The sequence below is a fragment of the Somniosus microcephalus genome, chromosome 1 (assembly GCF_052327205.1).
Source record: "Somniosus microcephalus isolate GS21.2 chromosome 1, FLI_Smic_1.0, whole genome shotgun sequence".
Classification (NCBI taxonomy): Eukaryota; Metazoa; Chordata; class Chondrichthyes; order Squaliformes; family Somniosidae; genus Somniosus; species Somniosus microcephalus.
The window spans coordinates 165,518,818-165,542,704 of record NC_140987.1 but is presented as its reverse complement, the minus strand read 5'-3'; the positions used below and the strand labels follow the sequence as shown (position 1 = coordinate 165,542,704).

The 23,887-nt window shown below is 44.3% G+C and overlaps 1 protein-coding gene across 2 annotated transcripts in view; it reads left to right on the top strand.

Moving 5' to 3' along the window:
- kcnn2 (potassium calcium-activated channel subfamily N member 2) overlaps positions 1–23,887 on the top strand; it is a 312,018-nt gene that overhangs the window by 228,894 nt on the left and 59,237 nt on the right. Inside the window, exons 4-7 of one of the 2 annotated variants that reach the window (XM_085987086.1) lie at positions 2,751–2,892; positions 7,510–7,620; positions 20,551–20,678; positions 21,764–23,710. In XM_085987086.1, coding sequence (XP_085843212.1) covers positions 2,751–2,892; positions 7,510–7,620; positions 20,551–20,678; positions 21,764–21,821 — 439 coding nt within the window. In that variant the 3' untranslated portion in view covers positions 21,822–23,710. Of the gene's footprint in view, positions 1–2,750; positions 2,893–7,509; positions 7,621–20,550; positions 20,679–21,763; positions 23,711–23,887 lie in introns of those variants that run through there. The other variant, XM_085987085.1, reaches the window with a different exon arrangement.

The window sequence follows — 23,887 nt, the reverse complement described above, 5'->3', positions numbered from 1 at the left end:
GAGTGTGGCTTTGCAGTAACGTTTCGTGATCTGCTCAGATCATTGAAAGGTTTGTGCCACTGCAGCTGGTCCTCCTGACGACATCCCTGCTTGTGACCTCCTGTGCAATGTGCAACCAGGCTGCATTGATCTCCTGGGGAGGTCTCTCCCGCCTATGGGAAGGGAAGAGAACCTCCCTGCCTGCTGTGACTCCCTGCATAAGCATATGGAGGGAGTCATGGGAGAGCCTGGGTGCAGTGCTTGTCAGTGTTTGCAGCACCTCAATGCTGTAGAAAACTGACAGCAGAACTGTCAAGATCAATTTGGCCATGGTCTGTTTAAGGAAACCGGCTGATGACATGTCATCCAATGATGTCATCAGACCCGCTTCCTATTAATTGGCTGGGAACCTCGCAGGGAGGGCTTAACAAGCCCAATCAATGAAAAATCGCTTGGAGAGTGCAGGCTGCATTGGCAGCGGGCTGGGACCCCGACACCGACTCCAGCCGCCCCGGACTTGCCTCAGTTGGCAAAATCGCAGCCAAAGACCTACAAATTCAGGAGCGCCAATTTTCCCACCGGGCAGGGTCAATACCCCGCATCAGAATGCAGAGATCTGAGGAGCCCCAGATATTGGGCCTTGGACTTCATTACCATGAGGCAAGTGTTGCGGGAGGAGCTGTCCGGAATGACGGAATACAGTGGCCCTTAGGTAAGTGAGGGACCACGAGCCTTGAGGTGGGGGATCGGTGATTGCGGGTCCTGGGTGGGGGAGAGGATCGGTGGCCAGGGCGGTGGAGAGGGAGGTTGGAGGGCGCGGAGAGGTCGGGGCCGGGGGATGAGCAGAGGCTGGGGTCAGGGCCTTGAGATCAGCAGGTCGGGGATCTCAGAGCCTGGTGGGCCGGCAGCAACAGCGATCGGATGGTACTTTACAGGTAAGTAACTTACCTTTTTATTTGCAGCCATTTCTTTAGGGCTGGCGTTGCCTCGGGGCAAACCAATGTTGCAGCGGGGACCTGAAGCAGACATTAGGTCCCTTATTTGCATATGCAAACTGTTTAACGCCTGCTTCAGGCGTGGCTAAAGGACACCTCTTGTTTGTCCTTACACAATATGGCGGTCGGCGGACTCCCAGGCAGAAATGTGTGCGCACTTCTTGCCCACCATTTGGGGCTTTAGGAGGCTGTGTAGCACCTGAAAAATTACATGGCCCAATTTGTAGGCCAGAATGTTAGAGCAGGATTGGATGATCCAATGATGACATTGCAAGAGTGCATATTCCAATGCTGATATCTATCGATAATTGATTGAGATTTAGTATTAGTTTGTTCATTCGTTTGAAATATTAATTTTCTTATTCGCCATGTACATTGCTGTTATTTGTAGTTGATATGAACACCTGATATGAAGGATTTGCTTGAGTTTAGTCCTCACTGAATGTAACAGACTGTTGCTAATTAAGAATTAGTGAACTAAGAAATCAATTTTACTAATCTTTTGGAGATGGTGAGGAGGCTGTTTTTGTCATTATAAGAAATATAAGAAAAAATGTATTCCCATTTGCTATGTTACAATATCTTACATTCCCACATTCTACCCTATGTAAACTTGAGGTCATTCAAAAATCGACTGCCTGTGTCCTAACTCGCACCAAGTCCTGTTCACCCATCATCCCTGTGCTCGCTGACCTACATTGGCTCCCAGTTAAGCAACTCTTCGATTTCAAAATTCTCATCCTTGTTTTCAAATCCCTCCATGGCCTCGCCCCTCCCTATCTCTGTAATCTCCTCCAGCCCCACAACCCCCCGTGATATCTGCGCTCCTCTAATTCTGCCCTCTTGAGCATCCCTGATTATAATTGCTCAACCTTTGGTGGCCGTGCCTTCTGTTGCCTGGGCCCTAAGCTCTGGAATTCCCTGCCTAAACCTCTCTGCCTCGCTACCTCTCTTTCCTCCTTTAAGACGCTCCTTAAAACCTACCTCTTTGACCAAGCTTTTGGTCACCTGCCTTAATTTCTTCTTATGCGGCTCGGTGTCAAGTTGATTTTTTTTTCTTTTATTACACCTGTGAAGCGCCTTGGGACATTTTACTACGTTAAAGGCGCTATATAAATACAAGTTGTTGTTGTTGTTATGTACCTTAACATCCTATTATTCTTTGCTATGTGTATTGGGTTAGTGGCTTTATCTGGTGATTGAGGCACATAAACATTAACAATTTTATTGTAATACTTTTCTAAATGTTAATTTTATTTCCTTAATTAGTTTTATTTCATCGTCTGTTTGAAATTTGCTTTCAGTAATCCAAGAGTGAATGGAAAAAGAACAAGTGATCTTTATATGCTTTCCCTCAAAGGCTCTAGATTCATAATACCATATTATAATGTTTCCTATATCTTCAGCCTCTGAGCAGTTCTTGATTCAGATTCTGTATCTATTCTGTAATTTTTGTCACTATACTGTTCTGAGTTACAGGGTAAATTGACTAACTCCCGAACCCAGGTTATGGTTTGCCTGAGTTCATATTATCACCAGTCAGAGACCAGATTTTGCCAGATTTATCTAATCATAAATGTGTAGTGTAATTGGGGTATGACAGTCATCATTACAATTCAAAAAGTATTTTTACAAATATATACATGGAGGAAGGATTTCTGTATTTTGCACACTAGAGAGAAGGTCCAGTCCAAAAAAAATTATAGTAACAACTGAAATGTGCACTTTTATTACAGTAGGAATCAGTCGTGTAATGATATTCTAATTGGTTTACAGATATCATGATAGTCAAGATGTCACAAGCAATTTTCTTGGAGCAATGTGGCTTATTTCTATCACCTTTCTCTCCATTGGCTATGGTGATATGGTACCGAATACATATTGTGGGAAAGGAGTTTGTCTACTCACAGGGATTATGGTAAGTTACATGTTTCAGCAACTAACAGTGATGCACTGCACATTCAATAGATTATTGTATTAAGGACAGTTATAGTCCTGGGAAGGGCAGCCAGAGCACCCACCTGCTTCAGATGGGAGGCCAATTGTAATATGCAAATCGAAGTCCTATGACGTACGTAGGACCCCGGCTACAATTTTGAGGTACAAATGGGCGGAGCATGTGCCACCAACGCTCCACCAATTTGTACTGGTGATGAACATAGGAACATAGGAAGGTAGGAAGGCCATTCAGGCTTTCAAGCCTGTTCCGCCATTCCATTAGACCATGGCTGATCTGTACTTCAACTCCATTTACCCACCTTTGTTCTATGTCCCTTGATACCCACATGGGTGCCATCATTGACCCACTGGACCATTGGCAGGATAGGCGCACCAATGTCAATGTTCTCGCTCAGGCCAACATCCCCAGCATTGAAGCTTTGACCACGCTCGATCAGCTCCGATGGATGGGTCACATCATCCACATGCCCGATACGAGACTCCCAAAACAAACGCTCTACTCGGAGCTCCGACATAGCAAGAGAGCCCCAGGTGGGCAGAGGAAACGCTTCAAGGACACTCTCAAAGCCTCCTTGAAAAAGTGCAACATCCCCACTGACACCTGGGAATCCCTGGCATAAAGTGGAGGAGAAGCATCCGGGAAGGCACCAAACACCTCGAGTCTCTTCGCCGGGAGCAAACGGAAGCCAAGTACAAACAGCGCAAGGAGCGCACGTCAACCCAAGCACCCCACCCACCTGCCCCTTCAACCACCGTCTGCCCCACCTGTGACAGAGACTGTAGGTCCCGCATTGGACTCATCAGTCACCTGAGAACTCATTTTTAATGTGGAAGCAAGTCATCCTCAGTTCCAAGGGACTGCCTAAGATGAAGGAGACTGAACTTTGGAAAATTCAGCAGTGTCGCAAAGTTGAGCTATGGTGTCATGCTGCTGTTGTTACCTTAATGGGAAAGGAGTTGTAAGTAATGTCCCTGCTGAACAATGCATCAGTCGCTAGTTTGACACATCTATGGACAGTAAATTGGTTTTTTAAAACTAATTCTCAGGCTGTGAGCATTGTTGGCAAGGCTATCATTTATTGCCCATCCCTCGTGTGCTGATACAACAGAGTGGTTTGCTGGGCCACTTAAGGGCAATTAAGAATGAACCACATTGGTGTGGGGCTGAATAAATTAAGAAAAAATATTACTGTGTTTTAATTTGGGGTGAAGTATACAAACATTTTAGTCTTGTGTTTAGAAATGGAGAAACATTGCTAGTTTTATGGATTAATTATAAGATGGACAAAGGAATAAGCTGAAAATATTTTATAAACCAAAGGAATGTGGCATTCTATGGGACTTTTTGGCCTAGAAATTAGTTTGCGCCAGAATGGGTAGGCCTGAGGTGCACTAGATATTGGGCCTTGTGCCTCATTTACAAGAGGCCGGCAAGGTGCAAATGCTTGCTGGGTGTCCCCAGGCAGCTCGCCGGCAAAGTGAATTTCAGTTTTGAGCCGCTGTGTTGCCAGGTAGGTCCTGCAAGAGGGGGGAAAGTGATCTGGATGGGGTGGAGCGAGCAACAATGTTCGGCACCACAACGGAGCCAGGAATAGCACTTCTGATCCTCCCGGCACCACGTTCAGGTAAGTATTTTTGTGGCGGCTTTTTTGTGAGGACTGCTGGTTAGGTCGCATGTGGGTCATGTCTCCCTAAATGCAGCTGGCCATGCGCCAGCTGTGATCAGGGCAACCCAATTTTTCAAAGGGGGATTCAAACACATGTTAGGCTCTCTATTTACATATGCAAATATGCAAAGGGGGATTCTTATTCTGCCTTAACCAATATGACGGGCATGCACTTCCAGCACGCCGAACTGGATAATTAGATGTTCATTTTGCGCCTGAAATATGGGCGTAGCGCCACTGAATTTCTATGCTCTACCTGTAATATTTTGGGGAGAAAAACACAATGGGCTATAATTTGCTATGGCAGGGCATCCAACGGTGTCTGCTGTTAATTAGACTTGCCCCTGCACATTTAGGTTTTCAAATTTTTTTGCGTGGCAAGTTGCTGAATGTGTGAGCTGATAATGGCACAGCGAGGGAGACAGGGCATCTGGGACCTGAATGAACAAGGCAAGCAACTGTGTTATCTCCTTAACCAATCAGATTGAAGCATTGTGAAATTAACTGCGCAAGGACTGAGAAGTGTAGAGTGGGTGAATTCAATGTCAAATCAGTTACAGAAAGTGAAATAAAGTGAGGGAAGAAAAGATTGGATTAAGAAGGAGAGGAAAAAAGAGACAGTAAGAAAAAGTAGATTTTTTTTAAAATTTTGACATTTTTAAATTCACCAATAATTAAAACCTGAAGGAATGAGACTCCACAATTGTAATAGTTAATTATCAGTGCCAAAGAGGTTGAATGGCAATAATTATCATATTATTGAAAAAGTATTTCGACTGAAATGGACAAGACTTAAGTTTCTGTGGCGAGTTTAGTTTGTATCCACCGTGCAAATACAGCAACTTCACGCCATTCAATGCATTTCAATGGTGAACCAGGCAGCGAAATGCCGCTATCGCAAAACTAATGGCAGAGTGGCGCATCTCAGACAGCAACTTTTGGATTTCAGTGTTTTAACTGCACGTCTGCCTTCGCCTGAAGCTGCTGTGTTATTTATGATTAAACGGCGGCGTGTGCCATTAACCTCGCCGTTCTATCCTGCCAATCCGTTGGCAAGAGAGCCCCAGGTGGGCAGAGGAAACGCTTCAAGGACACCCTCAAAGCCTCCTTGAAAAAGTGCAACATCCCCACCGACACCTGGGAATCCCTGGCCCAAAACCACACAAAGTGGAGGAGAAGCATCTGGGAAGGCGCCGAACACCTCGAGTCTCTTCGCCAGGAGCAAGCGGAAGCCAAGTGCAGGAAGCGCAAGGAGCACACGTCAACCCAAGCACCCCACCCACCTGCCCCTTCAACCACCGTCTGCCCCACCTGTGACAGAGACTGTAGGTCCTGCATTGGACTCATCAATCACCTGAGAACTCATTTTTAATGTGGAAGCAAGTCATCCTCGGTCCCGAGGGACTGCCTAAGAAGAAGATTTTGACTGCAAATTATAGGCAACTATAAAGTACATTATTTGCCCAGCTAAATAACTGTACAGCAATTATTTGATGATCCATCAGAACAGGTTATGATTCAAATTTTTCATACTTTGATCTTCTAGTAGGTTTCAAGTCATCAGTTATTTGGAGATAGCAGAAATAGATACCCCCTCCCCCCACTAGTGCTGGCTTTTTAAAAATAATACTAAATCTGCTGACTTCTCAACTGTAATAAGTACTTCTATGTGCCTTATCTCATTCTATAATGCTGTACAGCAAAAGCATGAATGTATCTGGGCTGCAGGCAATCAAAGTTAGAGCACTTTATTTTATCTGCAACATGGATAGCCCCAGGTGTCTTTCTTATATTCATTTCATCTTTTCACAATTCAGATCCTCAATGACAAAAATGCACTGTGTCAGCATTACTGTACAATTTTTTTAAAATCAGGTATATTTCCCCCAGTATTGCAGCTAAAAGCAAAAAAAAACTGCCACAGTCAATCCTTAATATAATTGTTGACAAAAGTGCAGACAGAGTCTGTGGAGGTGGATTTTTGTCTTTACCGCCAGGGTGCTAAATATGGGCAGAGCGCAGAGAGGAAAGTCAGGCATGGAGGGTCACCCACCCATTCATTTAAATAGAAGGAAAATCAGGTGGGCTCCGTTATGAGTGTACAATCATCCCGCCGGATTTTCCTGAGAAATGCTGAACGACCAGAAGGTAAAGATAAAAATCTACCCCGTGTACTTCCCCATCCATTTAACCGCAGCCCAATAAATTTGCCTTGCTAGACTTGGTGAGAACAAATGTTTCAAAATTGTTTTATCTTTTTCTTACTGGAGCCGATTTTCCTCTGTGTGCTGTGTCCAGGCGATTAATGCCCACACATAACAGAAGAAATTCTGTCCCGTTGTGTTTTATCATGTATAAATATGTAGCTTTCCTTCAATTTATATTTTTGATAGACTTTTTGTGATTATCAAGGTGAAAGATTTCAGCCCTTGAAATTAGAACACTTTTCTACCTCTGGCATCAAGCACTCCCTAGTTAGGTATATCATGGACCAGCTGCTCCCTACACTCAGCCCCATCAATCACAACTTCAGAAGCACACCTTTTCCCATTTCCTGGTCTGATTTCTATTTTAATTGCTTGGGCCTCCTGAGTAAGATTGCCAATGTGGTGCCAATTGTACTGAATTGTGGATAGTTTTGTGCCGTGGACTCACAGCCACTAGAAACTAGGTTGAAAATCCCCAAACTCATTTTACACAGAACTCTTCCAGCTGGCAGACAGAGGAAGCACTTGGCGTATAATTCCAGTCTGGATTAATTCCCATCTCTCAGAGAGGAAAGGACAGTGTGCTAAGTCATTGCCCGCACCCCCACCCCACCCCCCCCCCGACCGTAGCCATGCGTATATATTGAAATTTTGAACTAAATGTTATGAAATGTTTATTTTTTTCATTCTTTTTACATACAGGGCGCTGGCTGCACAGCTCTGGTTGTAGCTGTGGTTGCCAGGAAGCTGGAACTTACCAAAGCAGAAAAACATGTGCATAATTTTATGATGGATACACAACTGTCTAAACGAGTAAGCATTTTTTTTCAAATGGAACTAAAATTAGGTTGGAGAGGTGGTGTTTTCATTAACAGAATATTTCCTGCAGATCCAATTCAGTATCTATTACTAAATGGGAAAAAAATCAATTTGAGAACATCGCTGGTTAGTAATATGTCTTTGCTACACACTGAAATGATGTTTTTGTTTTGACTGTTACTGTGCATTAGAATTCCAGTGGTACACAGTGTAACCGATTTCTGTCAGCTCGCTGCACGTCTTTGCTCACAATTTAACTGAAACGCAAGTAGTCAAGCTGGCAAGGACAAATGTCTAAAGAAGAGGATGATGTGCCATGTATCAGAAAATTCTTCTGAAGAAATGAAAGATAGATTTCAGTTTATTTGTAGCAAAGCGATGATATATGGCACTTACAACATGGCACATAATATCTGATCAGTAGCTGAGGACATCTTAAAATATTACACAGTAAAAAGGCAACTACAGCATTGCATATTTAGAAAAATTCCAAAGTAAATTTACAAAAACAAGCTGAAGAGAAACATATTACAGTGATACTAGACTGCAGCAATTTTTGGCTGATATAACTTGTTTCGTTTGACATTCCTCCTTATAGTTGATTATATTCCTCACAACTCGAACAGCAACCTCCCCATAGCTTAGTGCTTTGGTCCAAGTAGAAAACAATTTGTTGAAAATATATCTTAGCCTGGACACAGGAAAGACTATTGGCCAGGATAACATCCCGGCTGTAGTGCTGAAGACCTGTGCTCCAGAACTAATCTCACCCCCAATCAAGCTGTTCCAGTGCAGCTATAACATTGGCCTCTACCTGAAAATATATAAAATTGCCATGTAAGCCCTATCTACAAAAAGCAGGAAAAATTCAACCCAGCCAATTACCTCCCTATCAGTCTACTCTCAATCATCAACAAAGCGATGGAAGGTGTCATCGACAGTGCTATCGAGCAGCAGTTTCTCACCAATAACCTGCTCATCTATGCTCAGTTTGGGTTCCCCCAGGACCACTCGGCTCCAGACTTCATTACAGCCTTGGTCCAAACATGAACACAAGAGTGGAATTGCAGAAGTGAAGTGAGATGATTTCTTTTGACATCAAGGCAGCATTTGACCGAGTGGGTCACCAAGGAGCCTTAGTAAAACTGAAATCAATGGAGATCAGGGGGAAAACCTCTCCAGTGTCTGGAGTCATACAGGCATAAAGGAAGATGGTTGTCATTGTTGGAGGCCAATCATTTTAACCTCTTGGACATCACTGCAGGAGTTCCTCAGTGCAGCCTCCGACAACCAATCATCTTCAGCTGCTTCATCAATGACCTTCCTTCCTTCATAAGGTCAGAAATGGGGATGTTCGCTTACAATTATGGTTCAGTTCCATTCACAATTTCTCAGATAATAAAGCAATCCATGCCTGCATACACCAAGACTTGAACAACATCCAGGCTTGAGCTGATAAATGGCAAGTGAAATTTGCACCATACAAGTGCCAGGCAATGATCACCTGCAACAAGAGAGAACCTATCCACCCCCCCTTGACATTCAATGACCACGTCCCCCGCGAGCAACATCCTTGGGGTTACCATTAATCAGAAACTCAACTGGACCAGCCATATAAATGCCGTGGCTACTAGAGCAGGTCACAAGCTGGGTATTCTTCAGCAAGTGTCTCACCTTCTGACTCTCCAAAGTCAGAAGTATGATGGATACTCTCGAGTTGCTTGAATGGGTGCAGCTGCCACAACACTCAAGAACCTCATCTAGGACAAGGCACCCCGTTTGATTAGCACATCATCCACAAACCTAAACATTCTCCCCATCCATCACTGGTGTACAGTGGCTACAGTGTGTACTAACTACAGGATGCACTGGAGTAACTCCCCAAGGCTTCTTTGGCATCACCTTCCAAACCCATGACTTCCACCACCCAAAAGGACAAGGGATGCATGGGAAGACCATCATCTCCGGGTTCCCTCTAAGTCACACACCATCCTGATTTGAACATTTATCGTTGTTCCTTCATCGTCGCTGGGTCAAAGTCCTGGAATTCCCTCCCTAACAGCATTATGGAAACACCTTCACTACATGGACTGCAGTGGTTGATAAAAAAAGGCCGGCCATCACCTTCTCAGGGGCAAGTAGGAATTAATTTTAAAAATATTATTACGAGATCAAGGATTCAGAAGTCTTAAATTGAAATAAACAGGACACAGTTTCATTTAGAACACTATACACCAAATATCTTCTTTTCTAATGACTGTTGCACAGTAACCAAACAGTATACATAAAGGAAATGTTTTTCACAATGTATTACGAGCAATGATGGGCACACAATCAGAGGTACTGAATGGTCATTTTCTCCCCCTTCCTTGTTGCAATGAGGAGGGTTGCTGCTTGTTAGATAACACAAACTTAATGTGACCTTGAATGGAAAAATGAAACACATATACTACATGCATTTCAAAATGTTTGCCAGAAATTAATAGCAGCAAAATCAAAGAAAGTTTTTATTAAATATTAAAGCAAGTAAAGATGGATATGCAGAAGGAAAATAAGAGCTTACAGGAGAGCGAGCAGAGGCATTGGGGTCCGGAAAATATTGTCACTTACAGGCCCAGGATGCCCCGTGAGCAACTCCAATAAGGAATCCGCCAATATCCGACTGCAGCACCACAGGGTATACTACCAAGCTTAGTTCTGCTGGTTGCTCTCCGAGGTCCTGTAAGCAACTAGCTCCACTCCCTACATCAGTCAGGCAGCAATAAGGCCCTGGAAGATGTGGAGGTGGCAGGTGTTGCTGATAACCTGAGACAGTGGAAACCAAGGTAATTACTGGTTATATCCGTAACAGTAGATATGAACCCCAATTTTATTGTCAACCTTGCAGTAAAGTAACATTAATGCCATTTTTGGTGGTACTAACAATATTTAACAGCATGCAAATGCTGTATTTCAATGTTCCCTTTACCTAATTTGTGGCAGAATGGAATTACTGTGTTGAAACATTGGACTATTAGACTTGCCCTTACACATTTAGGTTTTAAACATTTTTGGGTGGCAAGTTGCTGAAAGTGTGAGTTGATAATGGCACAGCGAGGGAAACGGCATCTGGGACCTGAGTGAACAAGGCAAGAAACTGTGTATCTCCCTAACCAATCAAGTCGAAGGATTGTGAAATTAACAGTGCAAGGACTGAAAAGAAGTGTAATTTAGAATGGGTGAATTCAATGCCAAATCAGTTACAGAAAGAAAAATGGGTGGTTCAGCTGTACGGTGGGGTGGGGGAAGGAGGAAGGTCAGAAAAGCAATAGTGATAGGGGATTTAATAGTTAGGAGAACAGACAGGCATTTCTGTGGCCACAGATGTGATTCCAGGATGGTATGTTGCCTCCCTGGTGCCAGGGTCAAAGATATCACTGAGCGGCTGCAGGACACTCTGAGGGGGGAGGGTGAATAGCCAGAGGTCGTGGTTCATATTGGTACAAATGACATAGGTAGAAAGAGGGATGAGGTCCTGCAGGCAGAATTTAGGGAGCTGGGATAAAGATTAATAAGCAGGACCTCAAAGGCAGTAATCTCCGGATTACTCCTGGTGCCACGTGCTAGTGAGTGCAGAAATAGGAGGATAGAGCAGATGAATGTGTGGCTGGAGAGATGGTGCAGGAGGGAGGGCTTTAGATTCCTGAGGCATTGGGACAGGTTCTGAGGGAAGTGGGACCTGTACAAGCCGGACAGGTTGCACCTCAACAGGGCCAGGACCAATATCCTCATGAGGGGCTTTGCTAGTGTTGTTGGGGAGGGTTTAAACTAGCTTGGCAGGGGGATGGGAACCTGAGCATAGATTCAAAAGGTACAGAAGCAAAGCTAAAACTAGAAGGCAGAAAATTAGTAAGCGAGTTTGAAAGGCAGATGAAATAAAGGCTAGAAAATAGACAAGAAGGGATTTTGGCAGTGCTAAATGGTATATACTTCATTGCAAAGATTCTAGTGAATAAGGCAGATGAGCTTAAAGAAGGGCAGTAATGGTAGCTCAACATTCCTGTTTACAGGATTTTCAGACAAGAGAGAGGGGGATAAAAAAGGAAGAGGTTGCAATATTGGTTAAAGAAACAATTACAGCTGTGAGGAGGGATGATATGTTAGAAGGATCATCAAATGAGGCCATATGGGTTGAACTGAAGAATAAAAAAGGGGCAATCACAATGTTTGGCATGTACTATAGACCCCCAAACAGTTAGAAGGAGATAGAGGAGCAAATATGTAGGCAAATTTCTGAGAAGTGCAAGAAAAATAGGGTAGTCATAGTATGGGATTTCAACTATCCTAATATTAACTGGGATAGAACTAGTGTAAAAGGTATAGAGAGTGCAGAATTCTTAAAATGCATTCAAGATAATTTTTTTAGCCAGTATGTAGCAAGCCCAACAAGAGCAGGGGTAATTCTGGACTTACTTGTAGGGAATGAAGCTGGGCAGGTGGAAGGGGTATCAGTGGGAGAGCATTTTGGCGGTAGTGATCATAATTCAGTTAGATTTAGCAAATTATTGGAAAATATTCTGAGGGACAGTATAAATCATCATTTAGAAAGTCACGGATTAATCAACGACCGTCAACATGGATTTGTTAAGGGAAGGTCATGTCTGACTGACTTGATTGAATTTTTTATGGAGGTAATGAGGAGGGTCGATGAGGTTTGATGTAGTCTACATGGATTTTAGCAAGGCTTTTGATAAGGTTCCACATAGCAGGCTGATCAGAAAAGTAAATACCATGGGATCCAAGGGAAAGTGGCAAGTTAGATCCAAAATTTGCTCAGTGGCAGGAGGCAAAGGGTAATGGTCGATGGATGTTTTTGTGACTGGAAGGCGGTTTCCAGTGGGGTTCCGCAAGGCTTAGTACTAGGTCCCTTGCTTTTTGTAGTATATATCAACGATTTAGACTTCAATGTAGGAGGCATGATTAAGAAGTTTGCAGATGATATAAAAATTGGCCGTGTGGTTGCTATGAGGGAAAAAGCTGTAGACTGCAGGAAGCTATCAATGGACTGGTCAGGTAGACAGAAAAATGGCAAATGGAATTTAATCCGGAGAAGTGTGAGGTAATGTATTTGGGGAGGGTTAACAAGGCAAGGGAATACACAATAAATGGTAGGATACTGAGAAGTGTAGAGGAACAGAGAAACCTTGGAATGCATATCCACAGATCCCTGAAAGTAGCAGGACAGATAGATACGGTGGTTAAGAAGGCATATGGGATAGTTTCCTTTATTAGCCAAGGCATAGAATATAAGAACAGCGAGGTTATGCTGGAACTGTAGAAAACATGAGTTAGGCCACAGCTAAAGTACTGTGTGCAGTTCTGATCACCACATTACAGGAAAGATGTGATTGCACTAGAGAGGGTACAGAGGAGATTGACGAGGATGTTGCCAGAAATGGAGAATTTTAGCTATGAGGAAAGATTGGATAGGCTGCAGCTGTTTTCTTTGGAACAGAGGAGGCTGAGGGGAGATTTAATTCAGGTGTATAAAATTATGAGGGGTCTAGATAGAGTGGATAGGAAGGACATATTTCCCTTAGCAGAAAGGTCAATAACCAGGGGGCATAGTTTTAAACTAATTGGTAGAAGGATTAGAGGGGAGTTGAGGAGATTTTTTTTCACCGAGAGGGTGGTGGGGGTCTGGAACTCTCTGCCTGAAAGGGTGGTAGAGGCAGAAACCCTCAGCGCATTTAAAAAGTACTTGGATATGCACTTGAAGTGCCGTAACCTACAAGGCTACGGACCAAGAGCTGGATACTGGGATTAGGCTGGATAGCTCTTTTTCAGGCGGCGCAGACACAATGGGCCGAATGGTCTCCTTCTGTGCCGTAAAATTCTATGATTCTATGAAGGAGAGGGAAAGAAAGATTGGATTAAAAGAGAGAGCAAAAAAAGACAGAAAGGATAAGTTAAAAAAAATTAATTAAAAATTTTACAAATCTCCAGCAACAATTAAAACCTGAAGGAATGAGACTCCACACTTGTAATAGTTAATTAACACTTATCACATTGTTACAAAGGTACTTAGACTGAAATGGACAAGACTTAATTTTCTGTGGCGAGTTTAGTTCGTATCTACCACGCAAATACAGCAACTTCATGCTAGTCAATGCATGTCAATGGTGAGGCAGACTGTGAGACACCATTTTTGCGAAGCTACCGGTGGAGTGGCGCAACTCGGCCAGCATCGTTATGATTTCAGCGCTTAACCGCACATCTGCCCTCGCCTGAAGTTGCTGTATCATTTGCACATAAGTAACAGTGAGCGCCATTAACCTCACCGTTATTTTGACAGCAAATTCTGGCCCAATATGAATGGCACGGGGTCAGTGTCTGTTACATCATAAATGTCACCCAATGAATTTAAAATGCTTTATCAGGAACACATTAGCTTTGGCTTTATACTGTTGCATTATGCCTTACGTCCAATAAAAATGTTGATTTTCTTTTTGCATATTAAAACTTTCTGGGCTGGATTTTAATTCAGGGGCGGGCTGGGGTCGTGTAATCTGCATTTTGTGTTATCCACCCGAATCTAAATTGATGTGGGATATTGATGCGATTTTAACTTAATTGGCCAATTGAGTTCCAACGTGTGGGAACCCATGGCAAATGAGTTTTTCCAGTCTGAAAGTCGCCTCCGATGACGTCATCATTGCTGCTGCATTTAAGGTCTGCAACAAGCCTTGCTTCTTCTGCAGACTGCCAACCTTTTGGCCTTTCATGCTACAGGGACCTGGAGGCAGAATGACCAGTGAGAGACCTAGGTCTGCTCCCAGGTTTGATGACGTTGCCTTGCAGGCTTTAGTTGAGGGAGCAAGAGCTCATAAAGAGGTGCTCTTCCCTTCTTCAGGGAGGAAGAAGCCTTCCCAGCAAACCAAGGCTGTGTGGATCCAGGTGGCAGAGGAGGTCAACTCATTATCACTAACCCGCAGAACCTGGATTCAATGCAGGAAGAAATGTCATGACCTTCTGCACACTGGAAAGTGAGTATGAATTTTCCATCACCCTCAATCTGATCCCCATTGCCTTTCCTCACCAGCACTCAGCTTTAGCAATCTCTTCCTCCACATCCCACTTGACACTGACATCCATGCACCCTTACCCATTCCCTCTCTCTCTCTATGGTCACATTCACCTAACTATTCGACTATGCAGCCCTCACACTCTCTATCACTCTGATGCTATGAAAACAACTGACAACACACAGGGGAGGGCCCTTGGTCTTGCCACCTCACTCCATCTTTGTCTCCTAAGTATCTATGCTATGGAATCTCTACACTCACTCCTTCATTCTCACTCAACCTCCACTTGTCTCCCTCATTGCAGGAAAAGAGAGCTCACAATAAGAGGGAAAGATCGAGGACAGGAGGAGGGCTCAGTAACCCACCTCACCCCCTGGGAGGAGGTGGTCCTGGAGATCGTAGGAGTGGTGGAAGATGCGTAAGTGGGGGATGGACAGAGGGGTGCATCACAGCAAGCTGGTGACAGAAACGTTTTCCATCTCTCTCATTGACATTGCATGAGTCCCTGATAATGACTCTGAAGCTCTAACAGATGTCCTTATGATCATCTGCAATATGCAATGTGCATGTAACCTTGGCCTCACATCTCTGACTCTTTCCTTTACTCCCCCACAGGACCATCAACAGCACCTGTCCCCACTAGCCAGGAGGAAGAGTCTGAGCATCCAGACTCCTCAGAGGAAGCTGCAACCTCTGAGGGCGCAGCGTCAGCAGAATTCAGCGCACCCAGCACCAGCGCAGACGCTCACACCTCGGTGGGACCATCGCGAGATAGAGTAGTGTTGTCACCTGGTGTATCACAGCTCACAAGTGAGCATCAGCAGATTGTGGAGACAGGGACAGCAGTGGAGAGTCCTAGTTGGCGGGCGCAGGACTCTGCCAGCTCGGCTCAGCTGCATGTTGACCCTCTGCCTCTGGGTCCATCCATAAGATCAGCGGTGCTGGAACTCCAGGAACAGATGCAGGAGTCTCTGGCAGGTTTTGTCTCCAGGGTCGCTGTGAGTGTGGAGCGAATGGAGGAGTCCATAGCGAACATGAGCAGAGCCTTTATGGAGTCATTGATGCATGAACGCATCACCATGGAAAGGATGGCAACCTCCATGGAGGTGATAAGTCGCCAGAGTGCAGAAAACATGGTGAGTGTTCAGAATAGAATGACATCTCTGGAGGATTGATACATAGATACATAGAAGATAGGAGCAGGAGTAGGCCATTCGGCCCTTCGTGCCTGCTCCGCCATTCGATGAGATCATGGCTGATCCTTTAATTCAGTATCCCGTCCCCGCCTTCTCTCCGTAACCCTTAACCCCTTTTGCCCGTAGAAATATATCTAATTCCCTCTTAAATATATTTAATGAGCTGGCGTACACTGCCCTCTGTGGCAATGAGTTCCACAGGTTCACCACTCTCTGAGTGAAGAAATTCCCCCTCATCTCTGTCCTAAATGGTTTAGCCCTTATCCTTAAATTATGTCCTCTAGTTCTGTTCTCACCCGCCAAGGGAAACATTCCTTCTGCATCCAGTCTGTCTAGACCTGTCAGAATTTTATACACTTCTATGAGGTCCCCTCTCAATCTTCTAAACTCCAGTGTGTACATCCCTAAACTACATAGTCTCTCCTCATAGGTCATTCCCGCCATTCCTGGTATCAGCCTGGTGAATCGCCGCTGCACCCCCTCCATGGCAAGAACATCCTTCCTCAGATGAGGCGACCAAAACTGTACACAGTACTCGAGGTGTGGTCTCACCAGTGCCCTGTACAGCTGCAGCAAGGTATCCCTGTTCCTGTATTCTAACCCTTTTGCTATGAAGGCCAGCATACCGTTTGCCTTCTTGACCGCCTGTTGCACCTGCATGCTCGCCTTCAGTGACTGGTGTACAAGAACACCCAGGTCTCTCTGTACTTCCCCCTCTCCCAATCTATTGCCATTTAAATAATAATTTGCCCTCCCGTTCCTGCACCCAAGGTGGATAACTTCGCACTTGTCCACATTATAGTGCATCTGCCATTTATCCGCCCAATCGCCCAGTCTGTCCAAATCGCTCTGGAGCTTCCTGGTCTCTTCCTCTGAGCCCACCCCCCCTCCTAGTCAATTGATGGTCATCTATTGAACAGAGAAACCAGACCTCCATGGAAGTCCTTCTGAGTAGGACTGCCAAAGCAGATACGGGTCCCCATGGCCCCCCTGATGTGCAGCAAGGTGCTCTCAAGCCACTTGCAAGCGCTGAGGGGGACCTGACCCATGAGAGGGAAGTTGGTGGCAGACATCAAGGAAGTGGGGGCTCCTCTCCAAGCGCTCATACTTCCATGCCACTGCAGAGCCCTCGGTCAGAGCCCCACCAGGGTCCACACCCATCTGAGATCGGCGTCTCAACCCCTGCACAGCCGCAGGAGCAGCAGACTGTTGCCGAGCCCTCACAGGTTCGCAACCCCAGAGGACGCCCGCCAAAGCTGTCGAGACAGAAGCAGCAGGAAACCACAGGGGAAGCACCACGTAGGAGCACACGTAAGAGAAAGATACTGCACAAATAGTCACAAGGGTAGTCACTTGGGTGAAATTTGATGTTTTATGTGAAAAAGCCATCAGATGAATAATGTAAATAAAAAATCTGATGGCTACTGCTGTAGTTGTGGCATGTGTCATTTTGCGAATGGGACTTCCACATTGAGGGCTTAGGATTACTTGCAATTGTCAGTATGGTGGTCAATTTGCTAGGAATCCGCTGGTCCTTGGCCACAGTCGATGCTCAGGTAAGAAGCTGCGAGGCAAAAGTGCTTGACTGGCAAGGCTAAGCAAATCTCGTCAAGTTGAGTGCATTCCTTGCATCCCGGGCAGCAGTGTTCTCGTGTACTGCTGCCGCTGGTTGATGGGCCTCTGCAAGATGTTCATTTTCGCTCTCCTCCTCCTCATCTGAGGAGGATATGTGACGAGCCACTTGGTCCTCAGGAATCTGCAAGCCACGACGCTGTGCCATGTTGTGAAGTGCACAGCAAACCGCCACGATTCTGGAGACCCTGGCTGCTGAGTACTGCAGGGCTCCACCTGATCTATCCAGACATCTGAAGCGCATTTTCAGCAAACCGATGGTTTGCTCGATTATGGCTCTGGTGGACATGTGGCTGGATTTGTAGCTCTCCTCAGCTTCGTTGGATGGGCTCCTCAACGGCGTCATTAGCCACGTCTTCAGGGGATAGCCCTTGTGTCGGAGTAGCCATCCGTTAAGTTGGTCTGGGAGACTGAATAGCGGCGGCACACTAGACTGGCGCAGTATGAAGGAGTCATGGCAACTGCCAGGGCACTTGGCACAAACATGCAAAATTTCCTTCTTGTGGTCACACACCAGCTGAACATTAAGGGAGTGGAAGCCCTTGCGGTTGACAAAGATACCTGAATTGCGATGGGGTGCCTTAAGGGCCACATGTGTGCAGTCAACGACACCCTGCACCCTTGGAAAGCCTGCCAGATTAGCTAATCCAACTGCACGCGCCGTGACACTTGCTCGATCCTTGGTGAAATGGATGTGATTGTGCGCGATGGCAAAGAGGGCATCGGTTACCTGCGTGATGCAACTGTGTGCGGCCGCCTGGGAGATGCCGCTGATTTCTGCTGCTGATCCCTGGAATGAGCCTGAGGCAAAAAAGTTGAGTGCGGTGGTGACTTTGACGACTACTGGTAAGGGCTGTCCACCTGGTCCTCTGGCCTGCAGGTCTTGTTGCAGCATTGCGCAGATGTCACCCACTACCTCTCGTGAATGTCGGAGCTGCCTTTGGCACTGCTGCTCAGACATGTTGAGGTAGCTGACCCTGTGTCTGTAGACCCTGTTTGGGGGGTAGCTCCTGCGCTGACAGGCTTCCATGCACTGGCCCCTTCTGGCCTGTGCAGCTTCAGGTGGGTGAGCAGCAGATTGGCGCTCCTGTTGTTGCTGCTGCTGTTGGTGCTGCTGCTGTTGGTGCTGCTGTTGTTCCTGGTTGTGCTGGTGCCGTGGCTGGTCTTCGTCCTCTTATAATGTCCAGAAGGGAAGGAAATAAATGGCTCCCATGCTTCTGGTAGATGCCTCAGTTGAGGAAGTGCTCAGTGAAGGTGGCGAGAGGGGTTTCCCAGGAGGTCACACTGGAGATGGGTGTCAGGCTCCAAACTTCCACAGCTGTGGTTATACCTTCTAAAAGTTCCCCCAGACCTGAGACTACAAAGTCCTGCCACCTGCAAATAATAGCTGTTCAAATCTCCTCTTTAATGGTTGAGCTGCAGCTGATAGTCAGCAATCCAATTGTGCTCCCACCAGGTTTCACCGTCGTGTTTCAGAACAGGAGTGTTTCACATGGGAAAAGGGTTAAAATCACAAAGACCTTTCAAAATGGCATTATAGAGGCAATTTGATGCTTGTTAAGGGCCTTAACGGCTTATCCCACCTCTTGGAGGCGGGACGGAGATGGGACCATTAGACACGAATTAATGAAAATTGCTTGGAGGCGGGATGGAGGCGGGGTTGGGCCTGCCCGCCAGTTTTTACAATTTTAACCCCCCACACGCCTCCAATCCCGCCTCCACGGCCCAATGAAAATCCTGCGCTCTGTCTCCAATTAGCTTGGAGTAGCTCAGTAACTGTGGTGCGATTTGTAACCTTTCTTACGGAAACCTTGGACCCTTATATTGGGAATGATGACATAACACTAGAACCATAATTAACTATACTCTTGTGGCATAGCTGGGTTCCAGAATTTTATTGAAGAGCTATGTTAAATTTTACGTGCCACAGCAAAGTTTCAATTCACAATGACAAATGAACTGCAATTTTAAAATGTTTGTAATTGCTTTTGGTATCACGACAGCAGATTATAATAAAGTCTAGCCCATGGAGCCTTAGGGCTCGATTTTCATTGGGCCGCTGAGGCAGGATTGGAGGCGTGTGGGGAGTTAAAATCTTGAAATCGGGGGGCACAAACCCATCCCGCCCCCAACCCGCCTCCATGCCAGTTTCAAAGGAGGCAGATACCTGACCTGTGCTGGGACCCGCATCTCCGAGGCGGGAAGGGGATTAGTGCCAATTAACTGCCTGTCAACAGGTAGTTAACAGGCAGTTTTTAGCTTAATCCCTATTTTTATCCCTGAAGTGTGGGATTCCCGGCAGCGCCAAGTTAGCGAGGCGGACCGTCGGGCTGAAGGGCTTGGAGCGTTCAAGATGTCCGGTGTTCAGGTGAGTGATGTGTGCATGAATGCAGAGGAAAGTGTGTTTGGTGTGTGTAAAGTGTTTAAATAAGTTTTACTTACCTTTACAGCCTTCATTCCTTCAGGTCTCAGGAGTCCCTCATCTCACCGGCACAGAATGCAGAATGGCCGCGAGCTGTCAAAAGTTGCAGCATTCACCTTTCTGTTCTGGAGAGATCTCTAAATCAGCCTGAGAAGAAGGAATTAACTTAGTGTACAGATTGTCAGTGTTTGACAGCTTCAAAGAGCTGTCAAATGCTGATATTTCATCTGTCAAAAGCTCTTGACAGATGAAATGTCAATCTGTGATGTCACCTGTTGCTGGGTGGCCCTTAATTGGCCAGCTGAGCCCGCTGGGCGGGTTCAACAAGGTCAATCAAGTGAAAATCGCGTGGGTTGGCCACAACTCAATGGAGGCGGGACTACAAACCCAAAAGTTGTAGTCCCGCCTCATACACGCCTCCAGTATCAAAATCCAGCCCTATGTGTTGCATCTTCTCATAACCACAGATCCAGATGCTATTTGGGCTAAAGTAATCTGTGATAGAAGATTGATATTCGGCTCATTTGTTTCATAGCGTCTTGTGTATTTAAAAAAAACATGCTCTGTACCCAAATGTGCATAGAAACTGACTCTAAACTTTCTTGTACAGGTGAAAAATGCTGCTGCCAATGTTCTCAGGGAAACATGGTTAATATATAAAAACACAAAATTAGTTAAAAAGATAGACCATGCAAAAGTGAGGAAGCACCAACGCAAATTCTTGCAAGCCATCCATCAGTGAGTATTGCTCCTATCTTTGCCAATGCTTTTGTTTTACAAAACAACAGGGTAAAATTTCTATCATCACTAATTTTAGGGACAAAGAAATAAGAGTGTAAAATGGCCTTCCATCACTTTATACTTAAGTCAACTTTTCAGGAAAATTAGTGAAGCAGAACTTTTACCTGCAATTGTTTGTATCATCAGTTCTTAGAGTGCATGTACACTTTAAAAAACTTTTTTTTCTCTCTTTCAAATGATTGTTAATATCATGCTAGAATTTTTAATCATAAATGTCTAATTGATGTGTTAAAACTGCTTCCTGTATTTAAATCTGAATTTTTTTATTATTATATATACTTTTGATAATGCATACTTAAATTTAGGGGGTAATTCTGTGACTGTGCACACTCCCAGCGGGGAGCCCTATTCACACAGTTAGGAGAACGGCGTGTTATCGCTCTATCTTCAATCTGTGCCCCCTTTCCAGCGAAGATCACAGAATTACCCCTATAAGTTTCAGAGACAAAAATTCAAAACATTTCTATCCACATTCCTTTTTGTGTAACACGGCAGTAAATAATACTTTTCAATATTTTTGCTAATTTGTGAAAAGTGCTGCATGTGTCTTTTAGTTTGTTGTGTTGGGTTGGTTTTATGTTAGGGCCCGTGTTTAACCCTTTGAATCACATGGTAACATTTTTGCAAAGCTTCCAAAAATAATACAAGATTATAATTCTTTGTGTTTCTACCACTGTACCATTCTGATGTAAATATGTGTTGGTATGTTGAACCTTTTGTTAGAATTCTGTCCCAAATATTCAAAATTGCATTTATTTCAGAATATCCATTTTAGAAAATTGTTTGATGGAACAGATTTGTTTCACAAAAACCTTTTATTTTTCAAAGGGTTAAATTAAATTAAATGTGTTCGTTTGTACCCCAGTCTGTTCTAATATGTGTGTAACTATTGTGTCAAATTGATATTATTTTATGCTTTGTTTTATGTCGTTATGTTGTTTACTTTCTTTTTGTTTGTCTTTTTTTATTTCTACAAAATGAAACTAGAGCTCGGAAGTAAGTTGTATGTGTTGTTTCCAAAGATTTTTGAAATCCGTATGCATGCAAGAAAGAGGTATTATTGTGAATCCAATGGTTTGACCACTCCCATGGAACCCCGTTCAGAAACCATGATCTAATCTGTGATAAGTGAAATTCAGCTGGAATGAAGAAATCGTAAGATGGTTTTTTGAAAAAGATAAGAGAGATAAAGCTTTGGCCTAATACGGATTTCATGTTATTTATTTTACTCTTGCAGCTAAACTTTCCTGTGAAGAATCTATTATATAAAAAAGAATCAATTTTGCAATAAAATAAAATGATATATTAATGTAATTTAATACATTCTATTAACAGCTACAAAGCAATGGAACCATCATTCAATACTGTCAGTTACTATTAATCTTCCTTGGTAGGGTTTGAATTATTGAGCCTGAAATGATTTGGAATTCTCTGTAAGACTTCTAATTTAAATTTAAAAATTAGAAAAATAACAATGAATTGTTAACTGGTATCACGTTTGGAAAATGCAAGCCATTTGCTTCTGTGATCTGCAGAAGGAATAAACTAGAGAGCAATTAATTTTCCTGCTGGAATAAGAGATTTTACTTGATTCTTGTACTATTGACACATATTTCTGTAGCCAAATAATAATTATTCTAGGAACTGATAAGCAGACTGATTTGATAGCACATCTGCTCTAGTTCCCCCATTAAAAACTTTGCATAAACTGGGAAGAAAATTCACTTTTCAACTGTCTTATATTATTGACCTTGGTCTTCAATGTGTATAACACGATAGCATCAGAATCCTTGCATTGTCAAGTCACGTTAGAGAATAAACTATAATAAATTATACTAAAAAATAAAATTGACATTAAAAAATTCTTGTTGAAAAAAATCAAGAGAATGCATTCTATGGGGTAAAAAGAAAGACTTGTATTTATATAGCACCTTTCATGACCACTGGATGCCCCAAAGCGCTTTACAGCCAATGAAGTACTTTTTTGAAGTGTAGTCACTGTTGTAATGTAGGAAATGCAGTAGCTAATTTGCGCGCAGCAAGCTCCCACAAACAGCAATGTGATCCTGACCAGATAATTTGTTTCAGATGTTGATTGAGGGCTAACTATTGGCTAAGACTCTGGGGATAACTCACCTGCTGTTCTTCAAAATAGTGCCATATGATCTTTTACATCCACCTGAGAGAGCAGACGGGGCCTCGGTTTAATGTCTCATCCGAAAGACGGCACTTCCGACAGTCCAGCACACCCTCAGTACTGCACTGGAGTGTCAGCCTAGATTTTTTGTGCCTGGAGTGGGACTTGAACTCACAAACCTTCTGACTCAGAGGCGAGGGTGTTACCAACTGAACCACGTCCGCTATGAAGGACCACTGTGTGTTCAATGAGTAACGTTCTGTGGAAATTTGATACTTAAAGGGGCCAATTTTACACTCCTTTGTACCCGGGGTGTTACCTGGGCGTGAAGTACAGGAAAAAATGGTGGAGAGCCACGATTCCAGATTCATGTACACTTCCAGGGGTATCCCTGGGGAGGACATGAAGTGCTTGCACCTGGACAGATACAGGCATGCAAATGGGAAGGTAATGAAGCAGGACTGACGTGCCTGTGCCTCCCAAATTATTTTCCTGGGTCTCTACTTAACAGAGACCCAAACACGACAGCGCCCACAGCAACTGGGCTTTAGTGCTTATGCCTATCAGACCTGCAGAGGCAGTAAACTTTGCTCTCCAAACCTTTGGTTGTAAGTTCCTTCTAAGGAGTCTTCCAGCACTGGAGTAATATCAGGGCTATTAAGATGACCTGAACCTGCTAATATGGGTGGGTTCATGTACCGTGGGGTGGAGTACACTTTGGGTGCAATCGCCCAATTTGCATTTGGGGAGGAGAAGAAATTTGGCCTGAACTTCCTCTGCAGCTAAGTTGTACTCATAACATGAGTTGAGAGTACAATAATGCTGCTTTTCACACACTAGTTGCAGTTTCTATCTCTCTTAGTAGGTGAGTTTTTGTTATCACCAATGTTCCTGGGAAAAGAAGTGCTAAGTACATTAAAGTGATTCACCTGCTTTGGACAGAGATTAACAGTTTCACAGTGTAAGAAATTGAGTTGCAGTTGGGCTCTGAAAACACGAATTAAGCTCA